Source organism: Xiphophorus maculatus, chromosome 10, assembly GCF_002775205.1.
Source record: "Xiphophorus maculatus strain JP 163 A chromosome 10, X_maculatus-5.0-male, whole genome shotgun sequence".
NCBI lineage: Eukaryota > Metazoa > Chordata > Actinopteri > Cyprinodontiformes > Poeciliidae > Xiphophorus > Xiphophorus maculatus.
The window spans coordinates 16830108-16852047 of NC_036452.1; the positions used below are offsets into that span (position 1 = coordinate 16830108).

General features: G+C 36.7%; 1 protein-coding gene across 2 annotated transcripts in view; it reads left to right on the forward strand.

The window, feature by feature from the left end:
* The window catches only part of LOC102230826 (glutamate receptor ionotropic, delta-1-like), a 470639-nt gene that overhangs the window by 22232 nt on the left and 426467 nt on the right, over positions 1-21940 (forward strand). For both annotated transcript variants that reach the window (XM_023340569.1, XM_023340570.1), the window contains exon 2: positions 1437-1592. In XM_023340569.1, coding sequence (XP_023196337.1) covers positions 1437-1592 — 156 coding nt within the window. The remainder of the gene's footprint in view (positions 1-1436; positions 1593-21940) is intronic.

A 21940-nucleotide genomic window follows, 5' to 3' on the forward strand; every position in this document is an offset into this window, starting at 1 on the left:
ATTGAGATCAATCTAAGATGTTGGTTGAAGGTAACGGAACCGAACAGAACCAAAAGGTTTGTCTCAAACAAGAAAGTGTTGGATTCTCAAGGCTCTGTTTGCGTAAACAGGCAAAACAGTTTAATTTAACTTCTTGTAAAAGAAAACGGCCTTTCGACGCTGTTGGCGCACCTGTTGCTAATTGATTTCTGATGAACGCGAATGTTTACTGCAGTCACTCAGAAAATTACAGGCTGTATAATGTTCAGATGTAATGAGCCTTTCAGAACATGAGCTGTACAAACAATCGTATCATATTTTAATCTTGTGAACACTATCAGGCAAACATGTGTAGGAATTAATTAAATGTATTTGCTACATTAATTAAATGCAGCAAAATGTAACGTTTTGCTACATTTGTGTACCTGTGCTATTATTTATATCAATTTTTAAGCCATATCGTAAAGAAAAAAAAACTGGTTTTATACTCCATATTTTAATTGCATTAACTACATATTAATGGTCATGTTTCCTTGTATTTCCCCCACCATTTACATATAAAATTACTTCCATAAAATTTGGAAGTGCAAAAGCTGATAGCGACCTTTGATTATTGCGAAAACTATGACGTTCATCCTTAAGGATTTAATGAAGAGTAATATTAAAAATGTATCTGGAATGCTGTGCTGCTCCGTTCAAATTAAGCACTCTACAAATACTCCTGAGATCAATAAATTATTATAAAAAATTATTATTAAAAACTGTTTTGCTGGGTCAAAACGAAGTGAGAAGATATTTATATAGGAAAAAGTGGAGTTTAGTATCAAGTATGGAAGCTTGAGTGGCCTAAAAGGAAGACAGTGAAAGTAATAATTCATTTTTATTATTATTATTGTTTTAAGGTAAGGGGAGAAGAACATTAGATGCTCCTGCTGTGAATGTTTACAATACAAAATTATTGACATGGCTTTTGTAAAAGCAGCTTATCTTATGTTATTCTGAATTACTGTTTTCTAATTTTGAGTTATTTGTTTTTATATTAAAGTGGACTAACACTCTCAGCAGATAAAGAGCAACAGCGTCTTGATGTTGTCTTATAAATACTGATGCCAGGATTAAAGAGCTCACATCATTCAAGTTGTTTCCTTCAAGTAATGATCATTTGTTCGATATACTTTGTGTGGTTTTTTTCGTCATTCACAGGAGGATTGCTCATGTCCCTGTAGTCATATTTTTTAACAGAACAAAAAGACTCTAGCCTTCATATGATGTATTCATTTGCAATCAAAGTGTGACAGTCTGTGATTTATGATATGTTTAGTTTTCCTTATTTGTGTTTGTATCTGTCCGTGTTCCTGCTTCGCTCAGGAAAAAATAAATAAAATGAAACCTCGATGTTTTTTTTTTCTGTTTTTTTTCTTGACCCCTGAAGGATTATTTTTTCTCTACTTGTCCAGGTGCAATATTTGAGGAGAACGCAGTGCGGGACGATGAGGTGTTCCAGCTCGCCGTGTCCGACCTCAGTCTGAGCGATGACATCCTGCACAGCGAAAAGATCACGCATTCCATAAAGCTCATCGAGCCCAACAACCCTTTCCAGGCGGTGCAGGAAGGTAAGGATGCGGTGACGACGTGTTGAACCATGGCGATTCTGGACGCTTTTGTTTTAGGTGTGGTTTATTTTTGCAGTTTGGATGCGTTTACCTCTAGTTTGGTCATCTGTTGACTTTTTTTTTTTTTTTTTCCTGAAGCATTCTCATGATGAAAGACCCTCATCTGAACCTCCTAAATGCTGTTTAAACTGGGTCAGCAGTCTGCTCTCAGAGTGTGCTTGTGGCTATTTGTTTCTTCTACACTTTCTCTTTACAAACGCTTCCTCTTTTGAGCGTTTGGAAACTCAAAAAACTTCACAAACTCAAATTAGATCTCTAATCTGAGTTTGTGAAGTGTCTGGGAAACCCTGAGCTTTCACCCGCTTGTAGCCTTTCCACTTTAAACAGATTTATGATCACATCCCAGTAAGGCGAGAGATGTTGGGGATAAACAGATACTTGTGCTGTTCTGCATGCTGATTCTGTGGAATGCGCTGATTACAGTGTGAATGTTGAAGTGATTACAACTGTTGAAGAAAACTGAAGGGTTTTCATGCGTGCTCAGAGGAAGGTGATGCTGTTATCACAGTTTAGCTCCACTAACTGCGTTTGCCACTATTATTGTGTATTTTTAGAAATGTATCTTTGAGATTAAAAAAGCGCATGTCGTCAAAACCCATGGCCTGTTGGAGGAAAAAAATGTTTTTTAGAATAACTCGCACATAAACACGGTCTTACATTTAGTACCCGGATATATAAACCTAAGAATCCCCCCCTCCAGCTGAAAACCTAAGTGGCAAACATGAATTTTTCAGAAAGAAGACTTAGAGCTGTTCATCTTAAGCATTACTGACTTGGCACACTACAGCTAAGTTCTCTAAAGGTTTACTTTAAAGCATAAAGGTTGGTGCCTTAGGCGCTGCCACAGTTTTACATCCTACCTTTCAAAAAAATAAAATGGGAAACGTGTCTGTGTTCCCACATGGTGTTGCACCTAAAGAAGCTAAAACCTTAAACTCAAAGACATGAAGGGATTAGTTACAAACTGTGGACAGGAGCTGAAAGAGATATAATTGGTTTGTCTCATGTTGTTCCGTAAAGATTAGGTTTTTCTTTAGTCACTTGGGAGACAGCAACATGATTCATTGATTTGATATGAATGTATACTCACCGATTTTTACATTTAGCCACATTTTACAATAAGGATAAGAAAAATACTTGGTAAAAATTGTTGTGAGGTCCTGTTAGTCAAAATGTCTCATGACGCATATCTTAGTTAGAAATGAATTTACCTCATAAAACCTGTCCACATTATTTATATTTACAAATTTTAAAATATGAACTTTTTGGATTTGCTGAAATCCAAACCAGGGCTGTTAAAATCTATATTTCACTATGATGGCTACTAAAAATAAACTCATTTCACAAAAAGACAATCGATACAAACTGACACATTCATTTTTGTCAAAATTGTTGAATTTTTTCAGGAGCAGCGCTCAAATAACAGAAACTCAGACCCTCCTTGCAGCAACTCATCTGACTAAAGTCGGGACTAGGCCTGTCACAATAACAAATTTTGCTGGACGATAAATTGCTCCAGACGTTATCGCAATAATCAATGATCAATAATATTGTGGTTTTGAGACAATTTTTAAGTAATATAACTGTAATAATGCACGAACACATTCTCAAAGATCAATAAACTTTCAATTATAATGAACAATTAAACTGGAAGACATTTTAAATATCCAAGATAAAAAAAATCAAAAGCCATGAATAAAATGAATTATGAAGTCTTTGTAAAGCAGCTTATAGCCCAAGTATCAAACTGAAGACTTTTATCATTCAGTTTTTAAAGAGAGGGAAAAAAGCGATAAACAATAAATCATGCCAATGAAAATTACAGAGTTTGTTATTTATCATGCAATTAATTGATTTCTCGATTATTGGGACAGTTCATTTTTATTCTGTGGATTAGCGAAAATCCACAATACATTTAAACCTGAACGTATTCATGAGGAGCCAGTTCTGGTTTTTGTTTTGCGTCTTGTGTTTTGGGTGCATTTTCCACCTAACAGAGCGTCGTTCATACAATATTAAAGGATGAAAATGAACAGCATGATGAAAGGACTTAACTTTTCAGTTGCAATTTTCATACCTGTTGACATCTTTTGTAATTACAGTCAGAATTTAACAATTACTGGAGGTGAGAACACACTGAACTCTGAAACCTTAGCATGCTTGAGAAGTCTTTAAAACCCCTTTTTTAAAGTCTCCCATGGAAACAGTGCACTTGCAATATGAATATTTCACTCAGGTTGATTTTTGATGTTTGGGAGAAAGTCTAAAATATTTATACCTGTAAGCTGAGGTTTACTTGGGGGGAAGTTAAATTGTTTCTATGCTGAATACTCATTCTTTTTGGCTTAAATACATTTTTCTGCTAATTGAAGGAGAAAATGATGCTTTCATTCATATGAAAATTTGATTTGCGGGACATAAACAGAACACCAACGTTTTTACCACTCATCGACATAATTGCAAACTTATTAACATGCACTGAATTAAAGTGCATAAACATTAATAGAGATGCTTTTCTTCCTCTGCATTGTGGTAGCCGTGACGTGTCTGAATGTGTGGATGTGACCTGCTGTTTAAAAATAAACAGCAAAATAATCACTTACCTGCTGTAGTCATTAGCCATTTAAATTCTGCTCCTTTTTTTTTGCTTTGTTTGAGGGCATTTGATTTGCATCATGATGATGGGCTGTTAATGCCAGGGGATATTAGTAAGAATTTGTGGCAAATCTTGGTGGTTTTCTATGTAAATTTTAACAAATTATTAAAGGATTTATTTGGAAAAAAGTATTTTGCTATTAAAGAAGTTCAAACTGACTTAATCAGCATTACAATATTTCCATTACAAGAAGATTTTATATTAAGCGAAAATATGTCAATAAATGCTGCGGTATATTTAAATTTTATTTTTTTTTGAAGCGTTTATGCACTAAAATTACGTAACTCCTGGTGCACCGCCACCTAATCCACTTTCTTCCTGTTTAGCAGTTAAATTTGACGGCTGAACAGCCACCACCATTAAACAGAGTAATGAACTTGATGTGCTACTTCATGCAGGTTAAACACCTGAACAGAGGGAGCATGAAAGATGAAACGGAGAGCGGCGGGAGTTAGTCCAGCAGTAAATGTCAGAGGGATGGGAAGCAGATGAAGCGACTGAAGAAAAAACAGGAGGGAGGAATACATGAAGAGATGAAAAAAACAAAGACTCAGACAAGGATGGAAGAAACGAATGGAAAATGAGACATCTCAGTGATTGTTTTATCAAATCATGGAGCTATGGGACGATGGGGAGATGGGGTTTTTTTTCTGTGTGCTGATGATTATGACCCGGCTGCTTTCTTGGTTGGTTTGACCTTTCTCAAAGCTCCAGTGATCCGTGGTCCTGGGAGACTCCCACAGCCCAGGCTGTAGTGGATTATGGGTAATAAGAGAGGGATTCACATTCTGCTGTGCGTGTTTTTGGGCTGTTTATGTGTTCATGTGTAACTCGACTGAACTTTGTTGGCTTTCTTGATGTTGCAACAGTTTATGTTGCTTTCTGAATGTCTGTTTACTCTCATAAAACTTTGCTTGATATTTTGACAATTTTCTCAAGGAGATTTAAGTTGGTCTCTCCAATTCTAATGGCAAGGTTATTTAAGATTCATACTGTTCAATATATATAGTTTTTATTTCAGAGTAAGCTGAACATTTGGTTTTGATCTTTTGATTTCAGTCAAGGCAAGTTTATCCATAAAAAGAATTCACATCAAAAACAAGACAATAGTAAAAATTAAAGCATCATATAAAAAGTTTAAAAAGCCAATTAAAAATCCACAACATGATGGAAAAGATAAAAGTAATTTTTGACCTTTATGCAAAAGCTGCAGTAAACAGTTTAAAGTACCTAACGGTTAAACAGAGCTGAGGGTCCTTCTGGTCCGGATCATATTAAATGAACTAGTCTAAGAGTGCATTCACACCAGTCTTTCTTAGTCTGCTCTAATCAAACTCTAGTTTGTTTATCTACAAAGTCTGGTTTGTTTGGGGAGATGCGAATGTGCAATTTAACTCTAATGCTGACCAAAAAAGTGAGCCACTTAAAAACCTAGTTCTCAGTTTAATTAAAGTGAACTGTGGCACGGGTTGAATGCATAAGTAAATGCCAAGCGGACCAGAGATGGCACCAAAAGCAGGACGTGGACAATAGTGCCAGGCATTTTGCATCAGCACAACCAAAACAAACGTGTGTGCGTCTAGTGCTAGCAGGAGAAATGGCTCACAGTCTTTTGCCAATGAACGAAGACAAATCCTCCAATCGCAAAAATCTGTCACTTCATTTTTGTTTACATTTTGTAAAGATGGAAGTTGTGTTCAGTGTTGTCTTCGAAGGTTTTTGTGTCATTTCCTTCTGTGGTTCTTGCTGCAGCGCCACCACAGGCGACGTGGGTAAGCGAGTTGGTCAAAGGTTTTGGTTTGTTTGACACAGTGAGGTGTGAAAGGGAACCGCATGAACTTTCCAAATGTTGCTCTGTAGCTTCCCAGTCAAGCAGTCTACCAGATTATCAGGAGTGAAAACACCTTTAGACAACAAGAGAGGTTTACATGGTTCATACCTGAGCACCAAATCTTTAATATCTTTATTTAATTTGATTTATTTGCTGAAGAGGGACTCTGCATTAATAAACATTTTGAACAACAGAAATATAAACGCACCCAACTATAGCAAAGGCTGATTTCCATTGTGTGTGTCCTTGCCAGATGGTACAAGCTTAATTACCTAAAACTATGGTTTTAGATTTTATTGTCGAAAACTAGGAGCTTTAGCAGCGATTTAAGGACTAGTGTGATGTGATGCATTTTCCTCGTGTCTGCTAAAACTCTGGCAGCAGCATCCTGGATGAGCTGCAGCTGCCTTAATTTTCCAAGAATCCCGTATAGACACCATTACAACAAAATAACCTGAAAATAAAAACTGATTTATTTGAACAAGTTCTATTTTGATAACAAACTACTTTGATGTTTCCAGAAGACAAATTTTGTTTTACTTCTTCTCTAAGATAATTTATTTCTCTTTCAAAATACGGAAATAGAATAAAATTTTTCTGTAACCAAATTGAACCTGAAAACTAAGAAACATGCCAAATCGGGACTTATCTGCCCTTAATTAGAGATGAAGTATTGGGGGGAAAAGAAAATAGGGTCCAGAAATTATTTTTTTTAACTTTAAATTTTTTTTTCCTTTTTTTTTTGTATTGTGTCTGAAATAGAATGCTCACAAATTATTTCGACTAGTCTTTTGATGTGAAAAAGGGCCCAGAATCAACTGGTACATTATATCTTATTGAGGAAAAGTACTAAATTATTTGTATGGGAAATGTGCCAAATACACTTGTATGGTTCTTCCATGACTGAATGAAATAACCTGACTCTGTGACGGCCCCTCAGAAAAGGGACAAACTATCCGTCTTCCATTTCAGTTTGTCACATCAGCTAAAACATTTTGCTTATGAGATCTGAGACACAGCCATTCATTTCCTGCTTAAAGAGCCCATCTCATTAACGCTGCCAGTATAACCGATGACTGCACAGTGTTTCTTCCTTCCACAATCCCGATTCTTTGTCATAATAGTAGCTGTTTGTTCGGATAGGAATAGCTTTTCATCCACACACTAACACATGGAATAGTTGAATGCAGTAAACAAACCTTCTGTTGAAAATCTCAGTGAAACCATCTGGCGGAGAAATCCGCCTGGATTACATGCCTGGAGTTCCCAACAAAGAGCCTGGGACTGCACATCTCTAATCCTTTTAACACGTATCAGCTGAATATTCTATAAAGACGCCCAGCTATACACTGTTTGTTGTTTTTTGGGTTTTTTTTCTTTTCACAGACGGTTTGGTTTTTTTTTAGTCGAGCAGTCTTGGCTTCCTGACCTGCCGTTTTGTAATTCGGATAATGTGATGAACTTTTTAACACTGCTCACTAATTCTTTAATTGGCTTTTCAATTCAAACAAATTAGCCTAATTGTCTTATTATGATCCTGTCCAGCTTAACTCAATAACTGTATAATTAGAAGAGAAATTACTTGACCTGAGAAGTCTGAAAGGACTGTATTGCTTAATTTGTTCCCCTTTTTTTCAATTTTTTGATTTCTTATTTCTATATGTGCTTTTGATTCTTATTATTCAGGTTTTTATAGTAATCAAAGATGCTTTATTTCTTATTTGTACTCAAAATTTGTCTTTTGTTTGAAAGAATTTATAGCCATGATCTCTCCTATCTGATATTTATTTTAAACTTCAACAGTGTATGCTCATTACTTTTTGTGTGCTACAGCGTTTGCCTTTATTTTGAAATTCTCGATCCGATCTAAAGTCTGGAGTTACAAACCAATTCCTTTCTCAATTTTGATTGTGAAACAAAACCTAAAGTATTTCTGAAAATCTGCAATAGATTAAAATCTTTGGAGTATGGTTTCAAGTTTTGTAACGTTTTTTCAGTCAGGGTTAAACGCACAGTGCGATGTGAGGTGCGATCATGTCTTGTTTTCAGAGGAAAAAAACGCATAATAAAGTAAAATGAAGAAAACCTGAATTATCATGAGTGCTAAATGCTAAACAAGCAGTTTTTTTTCAGTGTATGTGCATGGAGACGTGCATTCTGTGTTTGAGCGACAGCTCCTGCTGTTGGATCTTTGCAGACAAATTGGCCTGATCTGTCTCCCAGCAGCAGGTTTTTCCTCAGCCAGGACTGATCAGAATCAGATGTGAGGGGCAGGTGTGAGCCTGAATAAAATATTACCAAAGGTGGATTAAAAAAAAAAAAAAAATCACTCTTAGTCTCGTTCTCAGGATTGATGCTTGGACCGATTGGAAAGTTTTGATTCTTTTATTTGATGCCCATGATGGTATCTTTCTCTATAGTCACAAATACCTTACTAATGAAAATATTTAGAAGAACTGCTTTGAAACAATATACTTATTATAAAGTTGTTTTCCACATGCGGGCAGCGAAAGAATGAACCTTCAGGCTGAGAAATCCATTTTATATTTTTTTTGGTAAAGCTATTTCATGAGCAGCTCAGGGGTTTTTCTTTTGTTCATGTGAAAACGTAACACTTTTGAAGGATGCCAATTATGTGGCACTTGTTTTCATGACAAACCTCAAAACAATAGGAACAAACGTAGCTTCCCAATAATCAATAATACATGCAGAGTTAAAAACATCAATAACATTGATGTGACTCTTTGTGAATGTGGATTTGCTTTTTATTTTGACCATAGTCTTCCTCACTAGTTTACAGACCAGATGTGACTTAAATTGGGAAAGAATGTGTTGAAATAATTACATTTTATTAGAATTTTGGGCTGAGTGATCCTTGAGGGAGTCTCTGCTACACTGTTTTGTTTATTCAACTAATGCTCTTGTATAATTGTTGTCTGGTTGGCTACTTTTAAGACATTCATATTACCTCTAGTTAGAAGAAAAATGATGGCTAAAACTAAAAGATTACTTTTAACCCAAATCTGGTTATTTTGGGCTTAAATGTACCTACATGCTGTGCACCTGTCATGTGCTTTAAAGGGAAGGTTTCTGTAGCTGTAAAACATCTTTCTTTTTAAATTAATTGGTATAGATAAAAACCTGGCATAAGTAGAAAAAAAAGACGTGGGGTGACAAAAGTTTAGGATGCAATCAAAGAAAACAGAACCAAATCTACTGGAAATAAAGTTAATAAATGGATACGTCTTTTATTTCAGGGAAGTCTTTCCCATCTTCAGCAAGAATCTCAGTAAAAAATGAAATTCAGACCTGGGCTGGAAAAATGTCAAATGTGGATTTATGGACCTCAGACATTTTCCTCACAGATTTTAAACAATTGACAAGTGAAGATGGTGTGCAGTTTTAACAATGCAGATGCAAACTTATACATTTACACTTTAGGATATCTTCAGATTGATTTAGTGTCAAATATTTCATTAAAAATACGGAAAAAAGTTTTGGATTACCAGAAGGGCATGCTGTTGCAGGAAGGATAAACATAGATGCACAAGGATATTTAACACCCTCTTGTTAGATACTGTATGTCCTCCATGTAAAACTTCATAATTGTTGTAGATTTTGGAATTTTTTTATGTTCTCCTGTAGCACATGAACTGGATCAAAACTGAACCACTATCAGAACTGGTCTGTGTTTATGTTGGACCCTCTGAGCTGCCGTAACGTTCTGTTGGTTGCATCTTGTTCCTGATGAATCTGTAGCTACAGAGAAGAAGAGCGTCCAAACGTTGTTCTCGCTGTGATGCTGCTAATCTGAGCTGTCTGTTCTCTCTGTGATCTTTGTTAATCTACACTAACAGCTCTGATGTTGCCTGGTTTCTTCTCCATACTGTGATCACTGCTGCCTTGGCTGCTGAATGTCAGTGATTCAACTTTCTAAGAAACTATGATCCCGCGGTCAGTTTCAGATTAAAACCTTTCTCTAATTTGAAGCAAAAATTGTACTAATGCTTATTAATTAAACGTGTTCAAGCAATTGAAATTAGCACAATTAGCACTTTCAACTCTAGAGCTCGTTGATTAAATCTCATTTGTCATGTTCCACGAAAAATTGCAGTTGGAGGTTAATCTGCCATCTTTTGACGTCTGTGGCCTGCTGTGTATAAAATCATGGGTAGTCTATAATAAGTGCTCTGTAACAGCCTTATGCAACAAAAACTGAGATGACATGATCAGATCCAAAAAACGTTATATTTAGAAAAATTCTTCCTGATTATAAATGTGTTTAAAAATGGTCACCATTTCAAACCTGTAGAACATGGTCACTTTGATGTAACTCCAAATAATGAAAAAAAAAATCCACTGGTCTTATTCATGCTCATCTAGAGATTGTTTCTGTGAAGTTAGAGAGTTAATTTACCTTTGCCATCTGTATTTTTTCTTTTTTTTTGAGGATATAAATGTTGCTTTGTTTCTTTGATTTATTTTCTTGCACATTTTAAAAGAAACTTTTAAAACTGCTTTGTTGCAGCTTAAGTTGCTGCTCTGATCCTCACTGGATGCACTCATGCTGGGATTTGAGCGATGAATCTGGTCGTCTCGTATCGCATTAATGATGTGAAAATGTTTTTTCCCTTCACTGTGAGCAAATTAAGAAACAAATGTGTGTTGTGATGTCTGTATGTCAAACATATAGACATTTTAATCCCATTTATACTGATGATTTCATGGACAGTATAGGACATTGCTACCCTGTTGAACACTTTCCTCCATTATTGCCTAGACTCCTGAATCACATTTTATTTGCTAACATCAAGACTTTTATGGATAAAACCTCTACATGTACCAAATCGGTTTTTAGCGTTTCGTCTAGCCAAAGATTTTCTCTTGCTTTTATGACCTAAACTCTGTGTTTTGACTATTGTATTACGTTTGGATAACATTGTGAAATGAAGAGGCGAGAGGAATAAATATAGAAGACCGTGAAGACGAAGCCTCTGGCTGAGATGCAGCAGCTGTTTCATTACTTCCCAAGCCTAAAACAAACGCTTCTGTTTTGTGTTTTAGTTCAGACATTTTCATGCTGCTTTTTTATTTTTCATTTTAGACTTTAACCTGCAAAGCTTTTGAAACTGCCACTGCATTGGTTTGATTTGTTTTTTGTGCTCCAATTAAACTACAAGTAATCACGAAAACAATTTAATCAAACAGCTATTATTGTTAAACGATTAGCCACATTTCTCTTGAGTAAAATACTGTATTCATACTCTTTTGATCTTTAAGTGCAATAAATGCAAAGTGTTTTTAAACTCGGGGTAATCATGCTAAATGGTTGTGATTTTTCCGTTGAAGATTAGAACTGTGGTGATTGCTTTCATACAACCATGCACTGCTCAAACTGCAATTACATGTCATTAGATTATACCTCCTGCTCCTCCCATGAATAATCAGAAAGACCGTTTTCTCTTTGCAAAAGCATCGAAACATTTAGTTATCTAATTGAAATTCACACAATCTTCAGTCCTTCTTTTCTTGCTTTATGTTCTTGTTTCTGCATTCAAGATGTTTTGCTTAATGAAAAGCAGTGAAAGTACTGTCCTAGAAAATCTTTCCTATTTTAAAGATTTGGTGCTTTAGATGTCATTGCTGACAATCTGTGTATATCTTTTCAGTTTGTGGTGTTATGGGTACGAGGTAATTAAGCATTTCTGTATCAGGATGAGCCACTTTTTAGTTTTATATTTAAGCATACGTTTGTTCAGACACCTGACATTTAAGTCATAGTCTTCTTATAGCAGAGCTTTTTCTTTCTGAAGCTTCGCTGAGGGGGGCGCGTGAAGTTAGATGGCCATAACAAGTGAGTGTTTATTGATTTTATATGTCCAGATTGATCCCTGCCGTCATCTTTTTCTTTAAAAGCATAAATCCTTCAAAAATCTATTGTTAATGATCAGTGATGATCTGCAGTGCAGCACTGATTCGAACATGATCAGCTTATTCATCGGCACAAACTTTGGCTTCATTTCCAAAAGCTATATGTTGCATTTTCTTGGTGGACGTCCACTTGTCGATATTTCATGAACGTAAAAATGCTGCTCAATCGAAGCGTAACGGGTTTGTAAGCCAAGGCTTTAAAATCGATCATAAATCCTCCTGTTGTGTGTAATGGGCTCCACTTTGATTCAGGCAATCTTTTTGTAAGAGAAAGCGACACGTTTACAACACCTAAACCTGCATTAATGTAATGAAAGTCTTCAAAGGAAACCTGGTCATTTCAGCAATATTTCTCCTGTCAATAAACCCTGAAAATTAGTGACACAGCAGTATGCTTGTTAGTATTTTGGTTTTGATGGATGTTGGAGCTATCCACTGATGCCTGTTTGTTTTTTTTATTGCGCAATTTACCCAAAGTTTAAAGTGCTGTCTGTTGTGACCAAAGCTTTTATTTTTTCAGTTTGTTGGCCATCGTTGTGCTGCATCTGCAGACTGGTCCACTTCATCAATGCATACGTGAGTTATAGCTGAACATGTGGTTAAAACAAAAACGTTTACATAAATTGTATAAAAAAGGAAACCCAGATGATAAGTTAATAAGTTGATTTACAAGACTAGTTTTAAATCGAAGCATGTCTGTGACTGTATCTTACCTCAAACAAAATTTCAAATTTACGTAAAAATCAAAAGAAACTGGCCAAGAAATCAGGGAGAGAATTGCAGACGTTCATAGGATTGGTTCAATTTCTATGTTCTTGATGGTAGGACGTGTATCTGTCAGGTGCAAATTTATATAGCATGACGGCATCCAGCAATCACTCTTCAGGAAGGAGACGAGTTCTGTGTCTGAGACGAACAAGTTTACCATGAACTCAAAAACAAAATACACACACTGAAGCTGAAATGAGTCCTCTACCTACAGGAGCTGACATGCCACTCAGCAATGAAGATTTAGTTAGTCTAGAAGTAATACAAACAGCCCAATTACAGTTTGCACATGTTAGAGAGACCTTAATTTTTTTGAAGACCTTTGTTGTGTGATTATACTAAATTTAAAGCATTTGTCCTTAATAGCTAGCCTTTTATTTAAAGGAAAATGTTTTTTTTTTTAGTAAATCTTAGAATGCAGTTGGACATGTAAGGAAATGTATGCATATATCTAAGTTCATAAATATATTGGAATGATTTTGGTTATCCAAACTGACCTGAAACCAGTGACGGAAACTGAAGAGCAAGAGATGAAGGTGAGGAGGTTAGTTCTCTCCATCAGATGTTGACAGTCCTACCTGCTCTCTCCTCTACTTTAGTCTTTGACTTCTGCCAATGCCAATTGCTCCATAAATCTAATCTTGTCAATACCAGTCACCATAAAGGCGTAAACTGCCTAAGTCCCACATACATTGAGAATTTAGATTCTGCTGCTCTAAGGCAACAAGATCATCGATGGGTCCATATTTCCTCTTCATCACAGTTAACTAGAGACGGGCTGACAGCAGTAAGGGCTTCAGTGGTACCATAGATCAGTACTGGTCCATCTGCTTGTCATGTCTGATTGGGGCATAAATGTAACTGGCTTTCTTTTAAAGTCACCAGTGAGAAAGAACATTTAGATAGCAACGAGGGGAGGGTTTTCTCCAGAGGGAAGTAAAGTTTGATGTTGCCAAGAGATGAACTCTGTGGATCACAGCTGATTGTTTCCACTCCGCACAAACACAGACACAGAGCACTTGATGTAATTAAGAGGGTTTGATTTTTTGCACAATTTCCACAGCAGGGGCAATTAGGACTATTGCTGTGATAGTCAGGGGCACTCCAAATGTTAACAACCAAGGATCACAATTACCTTATTTAAAACAGCAGCTGGCCAGCTGGTAAATGATATCTGTGGGCGGTGATAGGCTCGGCAGACCCCAGCAGAGATGCCCTCTAGATTAAATGTGGCTGTTTTAACGATGCAGGTTACTGCTGGTGCTGCCAGTGAGGGTGTGTGGGCTGTTCATGTATCTGTTACGGGAGGTACTAATGTTGTAGACCCTAGTTAAATAGACTAATGACAGTATAGTTAGTGCTAAATTAATGTAATTCAGTTTATTTATAATGTGAAAGTCCATAACAAACATCTTAAGTGCCTTGAGAGTCACCTCAAGGCACTTAAGCATCAAAAGATGACCATATCCAATCATATTGAATATAATTCAGTACAAATTGATTAAAAAATGATCCAATTGAAGTTGGATAGGAATAAAATGTTCTGTTACTCCATCTTTTAACCAACACAGTGATCCCTTTGATGCTTTAAATGCATCAGCACAGGGATTGTTATAGCCAAGACCCTGCTGCTGGATTTTATTGCTACATTGTTCAATTAAAAAATCAACGTAGTCAATTAATAACTGTAGGATATTTGAAAATGTCGTCTTACTAATTGATGCTAGATTGACAAAATGGAATTTGCTCAGTTTTACAGATTATAATCTTCCCTTCAGTCATGGTGGTGTGAATTTCATGATTGAACTAAAATGCAATTGAGACAAGTTGAAATCAGACGGCTGTAATCTAAACAGCTGACAAACAAGTACATGACCTTAATTCCTATTTTTCCGACATGGACGTCACACACATACACTCAAAATCAATGCAGATTCTGTAAATATCCTCAGTTTCCATGTTTTCAGACTTCCTTTGTGTTGGGTAAAATGACAGCCTTGAGATTTTAGTGTTGCATCAAACCTCCATCCAACAGAATAACTGTAAATGTGATGCCGAGACCTTCTCGTCTCTTTTGTAGTGGGAGTTCATCATGTGGGTTCAGCTACACACTAGTTATAAATATTTGTCGACTTCATGTTCTTAAAAAATTTACATTTATATTGCTCCACTATGAACTCTACAAAAAATACAATTTAAATGAGTAAATTATTTCCATCTTTCATTTGTTTTTTCAGGTTTTTCACATTTTTTCTCTGTTGTAAATTATTGAGCAATACAGTAGAAGGGTATAAAGTCCCCTGAGCAGATTCATATACAGCCAGTTCAGGGATTCTCGAACTGCAGCGAGCCTCATGATGAGACACAAAAGCCGGTTTTAAAGCCGCAATGAATGGAAACAGGCTGGCCTGATATTTCCCAGCCTGGTGTTTTGTTTCCTGCATCCCAACAGGATTACGCTTGATTCCAACAATAACACCTTATTATTAGGTTTGGAATAGTGCACTGCCTTTGTTTGCTGTGTTGACCCGCTTCAATGCTTCCCAGAAGGGTGGGTGATTTTACAATAAAATGGAGATCTGGGATCCATGATTCCTCTGACAGATCTTCTCTGGCACAAATATGACGGATGAGATTTACAGAGAGGTTTGCTGCAATTCTCAGAGCTCCAGGGTTTAAAACTGATGGCGAGAGAGGAGATGATGAAGACGAGAAGCTGGGGAAATCCTTCCAGCTTCAACTTTAACTGGAGACTCCTTTAATGGTTTATTTTTTCCTGAGAGGTTCTGGAACTCGAAATGTGAAAACTGGCTGACTGGATCCACAGCTGTTTCACTTTGAGATTTTTAAAGTTTACTTACAATCCTGAAAAATCGACATTTATCACATTAAAGCCACAAACTTCAATGCATTTCATTTGGATTATATATGACATGCATTACTTTGAGATGCTCTCATTGGGAAGTGAAGGGAAAATTGTTTTGAAATGTAAATAAGGGTTAGGTTGTAAAACTAAGCTTTGAGTATCTCCCAATTGTTTAATCAATCATGTGAAAATGGAAAGAGTAAGGCACAACTCCAAAGCATATCTGGCCACCTAAATGGACTGGCTAGCATAAATCAGAGCAGCAGCCAAGAGGTGACCAGCACTCACTGTAATTCTTGCCCACATTAGAATAAAGACAGCCAGACAGTGAGTGCTGGTTATCAATTTTTGGAAACTTTGCACCCAACATTTGACTTAGACTCTGAAATCAGAGATTGATTGCTTGGGTGGGGAAAAAAAGGAGAACAGGATAACTATTTGTAGTTTACAAATGTTGCCTTCATGGTTAAGTGTTGCGAAGAAAGCCATTGTTGACGTATGACTACATACGTCAACAATGCCATGTAGGCATGTAGGGGACATGCAAATCCATGTCACCCACTTGTAGATTCCATCCATCCATTTTCTAAAACCCTTGTCCCTAGTGGGGTCAGGAGGTGCTGGTGTCCATCTCCAGCTAACGTTCCGGGCGAGAGGCTGGGTCACCCTGGACAGGTTGTCAGTCTGTCCACTTGTAGATTTTGTTTTTTATATAGTTTGAAAACATAAGTCTTTCTTCTTCTTCACCAATATTTACTAATCGCATAACAGCAGACATTGCTGCAACAAAGCCTCATTCTTACAATTTCCCTGAGGGAAAATCCCAAAGGGTTAAATAACAGAATAACATATTCTGTGTATAATTACAAGAAACCGTCTATAAAATACAAATGTGTTAGTTCATTGAGCTCTGAGCAACACGAAACTAACACACATGTGTTAGATTTACTTAGTTGAAGCTTTTTGTCACGGCTGTATATAGTGAGATGTACACAAACTGGTTGTTTAAAGTGAATAGAATTAAATAACTAGGTGTCAACTTTATTTATGCTTTCAACTCTGTTCTAAAAATATATGGAAGTGAGAGCAACAGAGACTTTCTGAGAATCCTAACATATTACCAACAGAACATCCAGAAAAGGGGGGCATACTCAATAAATAATTTCACAATCCTAAAAAAATTCTAGAAACATCTGGTCGGAGAAACTGTCTGAGTGACTCATTGTCTCCTCCGACGATGGGGCTTCTCTGAAACTCTTCAGTCTGGTTGGCTTGCTGTATCCGTCTCCACCCACACAGTTAATGCAAGACATTAACATCCACTCCTGGGGATTCTCAGAACGCTTGGGATGCATTTATAAAGGTGGGACCTGAGAGAAACGAGGTTTAACTGCCATCACAATTCCATCACAAAAGATTGTTGAACGTAGAAAATAGAAAGCTGGAATCATAAAATGCAGGAAAATGATTCTGTGCTGTAAAAATGTCAAATGTTTATTCACACTTAACATTTAGTAAGTTGTATTCACAAGTGGAAGAAGGATACCAAACAGCCCCGCCAGGTGACAGATCTGTACAGAAAACGACTTTGTCATTCCCGTTTTTACCCAGAATGCATTAATTTATGTTTGCACAGTCTTTAGTGAGAACAGCAGGCCTGCAATGAGATGAAAGTGATTAAAAATACATTGTTGGAATTATCTCTCTCTTCAGTTTAGCGGGCCACCATTATCAATTATCCTGAACATGCCCCGCTGGTTAAACTTAGCAATTATCAGCCAGATGAAGTCGTCAATGCAGCCAGGATCCGAGGGTGCGGTCTAAGCCTTAATATGTCTCAGTTGATTTATTGCCAACTCTAATGAGGTTGGAGCAAACTGCAGAACTGAATGTTTATGAATCGTTTGTGTCTTAGAGATATGGAAGTGTTTCTGCCCTGCAGTTCAATACATTTTAAAGGTAATTTGTTCAAAAGAGCTTTAACGGTTGAGTGACGCAGCAGGAAGTCACATTGTTTTATGCATACAGACACTGAATGCAGGAAATGAGCCAAGAGATTAAAGTAACACCAATTATGTTGGAATTGCACACTCACAACAGCATACAGAACAAAACAGAGAAACACCACTCTCCTACTCTAACAGTTATTGCAGTAAAACACTCACCTTGCACCGTTTGTGCACCTCTGTACCTGTTAGAGCTGCCATTTAAGATGCACAAATTAATGGTGTCATTTATTACTGTACTGAAGCTCCGAGAAACTGTTTGCAGTAACAAAGACACAAAATGTGAGAACAGAACCATAGAACCAAGTTGTTAGAATCATGTTCTAGCAACTTGACTTAGCTTGTAATTCTGAAAGTAGACAAATAAAATAAACCTCCACCTCCTGTGCTCTCCTGTAACTATTTGCTTTTAATTGCACATTAATCTCAGTTCAAAGCAGTGGTTTAAGTGGGCTGGTATGCACTGGTATGCTGCACAATCACTTTTAAATTTCACCCCTCAGCGTATCGGGACTTTTTGCAGCGTATTGGGTCATTTTTCGGTGTTATGTTGGTCTTTGTTTCCCCCTCCATATGTATTCCTCTTACATCTTCACACAAACCAAGCAGCAAAAAAAGACATGCACTGATCACAAGCTTGCTCCAGACCCTAAACTGGCGCGTTCGGCTTGCACACAAGGGGACTACGGCAAGTACTGCAGGAATTGCATCAAGTCATATTTAATGGGAGCTCAGGTGTGATGTGTATATGGGTGTGTGTGCTGCCTGTCCTGCTATAACAATAGTGTCAAAGGTTATTCATGTTGTAGTTGTTACTTTTCAAATGTTTAGTTTATATCAACACCAAGATTAGATAAATATGTTTGTTTTTAATGTTTTCTGGAATAGGAAAATGCAGTGTTAACATTGTCAACTTGAACAATAGTAACTTGATTGTTTCAATCAACAATCAAGTTGTTCTCAATCACTCCATCTTACTATTGTTTTTTTGGTTCATCATTGTTTCCTCTTTCCCCTCTGAATTTTCTGCCCTCTTTTCTTCTGCCAGATTTCTATGTTGCCTTCACTGATGGTATTCTTTGCTGCATTTTAAAAAGTTGCTCATTAGCAAAGCAAAGCAACGGGCCGAACAGCCAACGTCCTGCAGCCAATCTCTTTCCGGCTCTGCTTGTTTTCTCAGACTCTTCATTTTTCCCACACTCCTCCTTACCTCGCTGTGACTTTATTTGCATATTGAGAACACGTCTTGAGCGTACACAGAGCTTTCTTAGAATGAGTGCAAGTGATCAGAGAAGGTTGCGTCACTGTGAGGAGTGTTGCTCCTTTACAACCATTCTCCCGAGCACGCAGGCAGAAACTGTGACTTACTATTACTGCTTTCATAGCTGTGCGTCCCACTCCTTCCACACTTTGAGACGTTTTGAAATATTTGACAAGAAAACAACCCGTTTATGTAACAGGGTTTTAACACCACCATCAGCTCAGTTATTTGGAACACATTTTAAAACAAACATTCCAAAAATTATTTGTCTGACCTTTGCAGGTTTAAGACTGAATCTGATGAGTCTTTTTTTAATCTTCTAGGTTTTGTTTATTTCATATATCATTCTGTATTGATTGTAAAATTGAAATTGTTAGACATAACCCTAAGTTACACTTTTTTGCTTGGCTTTTCTCAGTAACCAGTATGATATAGAAAAAGCATAGATTTGGTGAACATAAGACTAAAAAGTACATGTGATTTCAGAAAATAAACCTGTAGAAATAATCAGATTTAGATGTCATATGATCCACATGGAGATCACTGATGCTGATTTGATTAGCAGAAAGCTGATCACGCTTGTTAACTAGAATAAAATTCCTGTAGACAGTAACCATTGCATTACCAATCAATGTTCTGATTGGTAATGCAATCAGAACATTGAGTGAAGGTCAGCAGACACCAAGGATGAGTGCAGGTGCAGCAGAAGGCTTTATCAGCTCTTGATGACGTTTAATAGGGGTTGTTACATTTTGAGTGTACATGGGACCTCATGGTTGTATTGTTTAAACTGTGTAACAGATTCTGTCTAAAAAAAGTTTCTGTTTTCTGCTTGGACACTTGTGAAGAGGGAGAGATTAGTACTGAGCTTCAGACAACCCAAACATTTTTAGAGCTGTAACGTATTTTTACTTGTGTAGGTACGGAAATAAAACATTGCTCCGTCAATTTTTCATTTACATATGAAATATTGACCCCATGAGGTCAAAAATTAGAAGTTCATTAAAGTCAACATGGTGACTTGTGAATTTGGAGGATTTTCTCAAAATTTGATGCAGAACTCAAAATTTAGCATGGTTTCAGGATGCATATTGCACAGTGAATGTTGTGGTAATGCTAAAATTATTTGCTTTTCAGAGTAAATTATACCGGCTTTTTAACCTCTATTGCTTTTAACTTTCCTTTACAACAGAGATTGGTAATTTCAGTCTCCATCGGAGGCATATTTTAGATGTCCCCCTGCTTCTGGAGCCCAACCCCCTTTCTTTGAGAACATGTTCTTTGACAAAGCATTTACAGCACAATAAATATGACTGAACAAATGAACAAAGTCCATAGAAGTTAATCTGATTTGTCAATTAGTGCAGCTTCTCTACATTTTATTAATTAAAAAAAAACAGACAGAGTTGGTTAGACAAACCTTTATTTCACCAGGCAGAACATTAAGAAAAAATTCTTATTTACTATGTTGAAATGAAAGTGCTAAAGCACATAAAAGGGGAAATACAGGCAGCTCATTTAGGTACATACAATGAGCAATGAGTTCATTGTGCAAAACAATTACATGGTGCCTTAAAAAGGTTCTTTAGTCTGTGTAGAAATAATCTCCTGGTTGTAGAGCATAATAACTCACTAGGTTTTGAAGTTACAACTGGAACACCTTTTATGTTATTTGTTTGAGTGGATCAGTGACTTATATGTGACCCTATAAGTATCCTTGTACTGTCATAGATCTAAGAATGACTGTAAGTTTAAAGCTCCTAATCCAGAACTGTTTGGGTAACAGGCGAAGTAGAAAAAAGCAATAACGTAAAGGAATTAAAGTTTGCTTTAATTCTGGCACTTTGTCATGCCAAGAGAGGAAAGAGACAGGCATCACCAGAAGTTTTAATAAAACTGCCACCAATAATATTGAAGATGCATGTCGTATTGTAAATTTTTAAAAACTATGACAATTTATTTGAGCAAAGTTTTACAATAAGTAGAGAAAAACACTTATCTAGTCCATAAAGTTTCCAGTTTAAATGATTGACAAAATACTAACTGTAAATATTTTAAACTTTACAGTCATTATAAGATTGACAGCCATGTTTAAACCCTAATAATGTCTATTAAATTTGGGTTTTTTTCAGCTTCTGGTATTCAAAATTATTGATTATAAATTATTATTCATTATAAATGAAACTGAGTATAATAGTTTGTAATCGTTTGATCCAAGGCTCTAAATAGTAAAGTCTCATAAATGTAATGTTGGCATGCTGACTATTGACACATACACACACTGAGCTGAAAGCAGTGATTTTGTTGAGCCTGTGTTGTGTTTTAGAGTTTTAAAAGCCCATTTTGCATATTTATTTATCATATATTGCCTTAAAGCTCACAATAAAGGGCAAAAAAGTGTTTACATACTTGAAAGGAATGCCTTTTTTCTATTTTTGTGCTGCAATGCAAAGTGACAGATCTGCTTCAGTGAAAAGGTTTTTCAAACAGGCAGAATCTGCTGCCACCGATACTCCAGGGCTTCACTCCCACACAGCCACAGTCTGCCTCTACCCGACAACAAGACACTGTAAACACTCCATGAATGTCTTTGCTATCTCCTGAGGCGCTTTCAGGGTCAAAAAATAACATCCCCTGCTAACCGGATGCAAGAAATGTGCCGCTGTACCCCGACTCGGAGTAATGCACGTTCATATACAGCAACTTGAACTGTCCCCTATCAATAGTTCTGTATCCATCAGTTCATGTTTATGAATTGGTTTGTTGGCCAAGGGGAACGCAGAGCAGTGCAAAGACTGACTGATATCCCTTGCACTTTTTATTTGAATCCTTAAAATTTTCATTCTTTTGGAACTTGAAAAAGATTGTTTAAAGAGCCACGGATGCTTCAGGATGATGAGCAGTCTTTCAGATCATCTTCCCAACTAAAAGCTGTATAATTAATTAGCACTCCTCAACTGACACTAGCT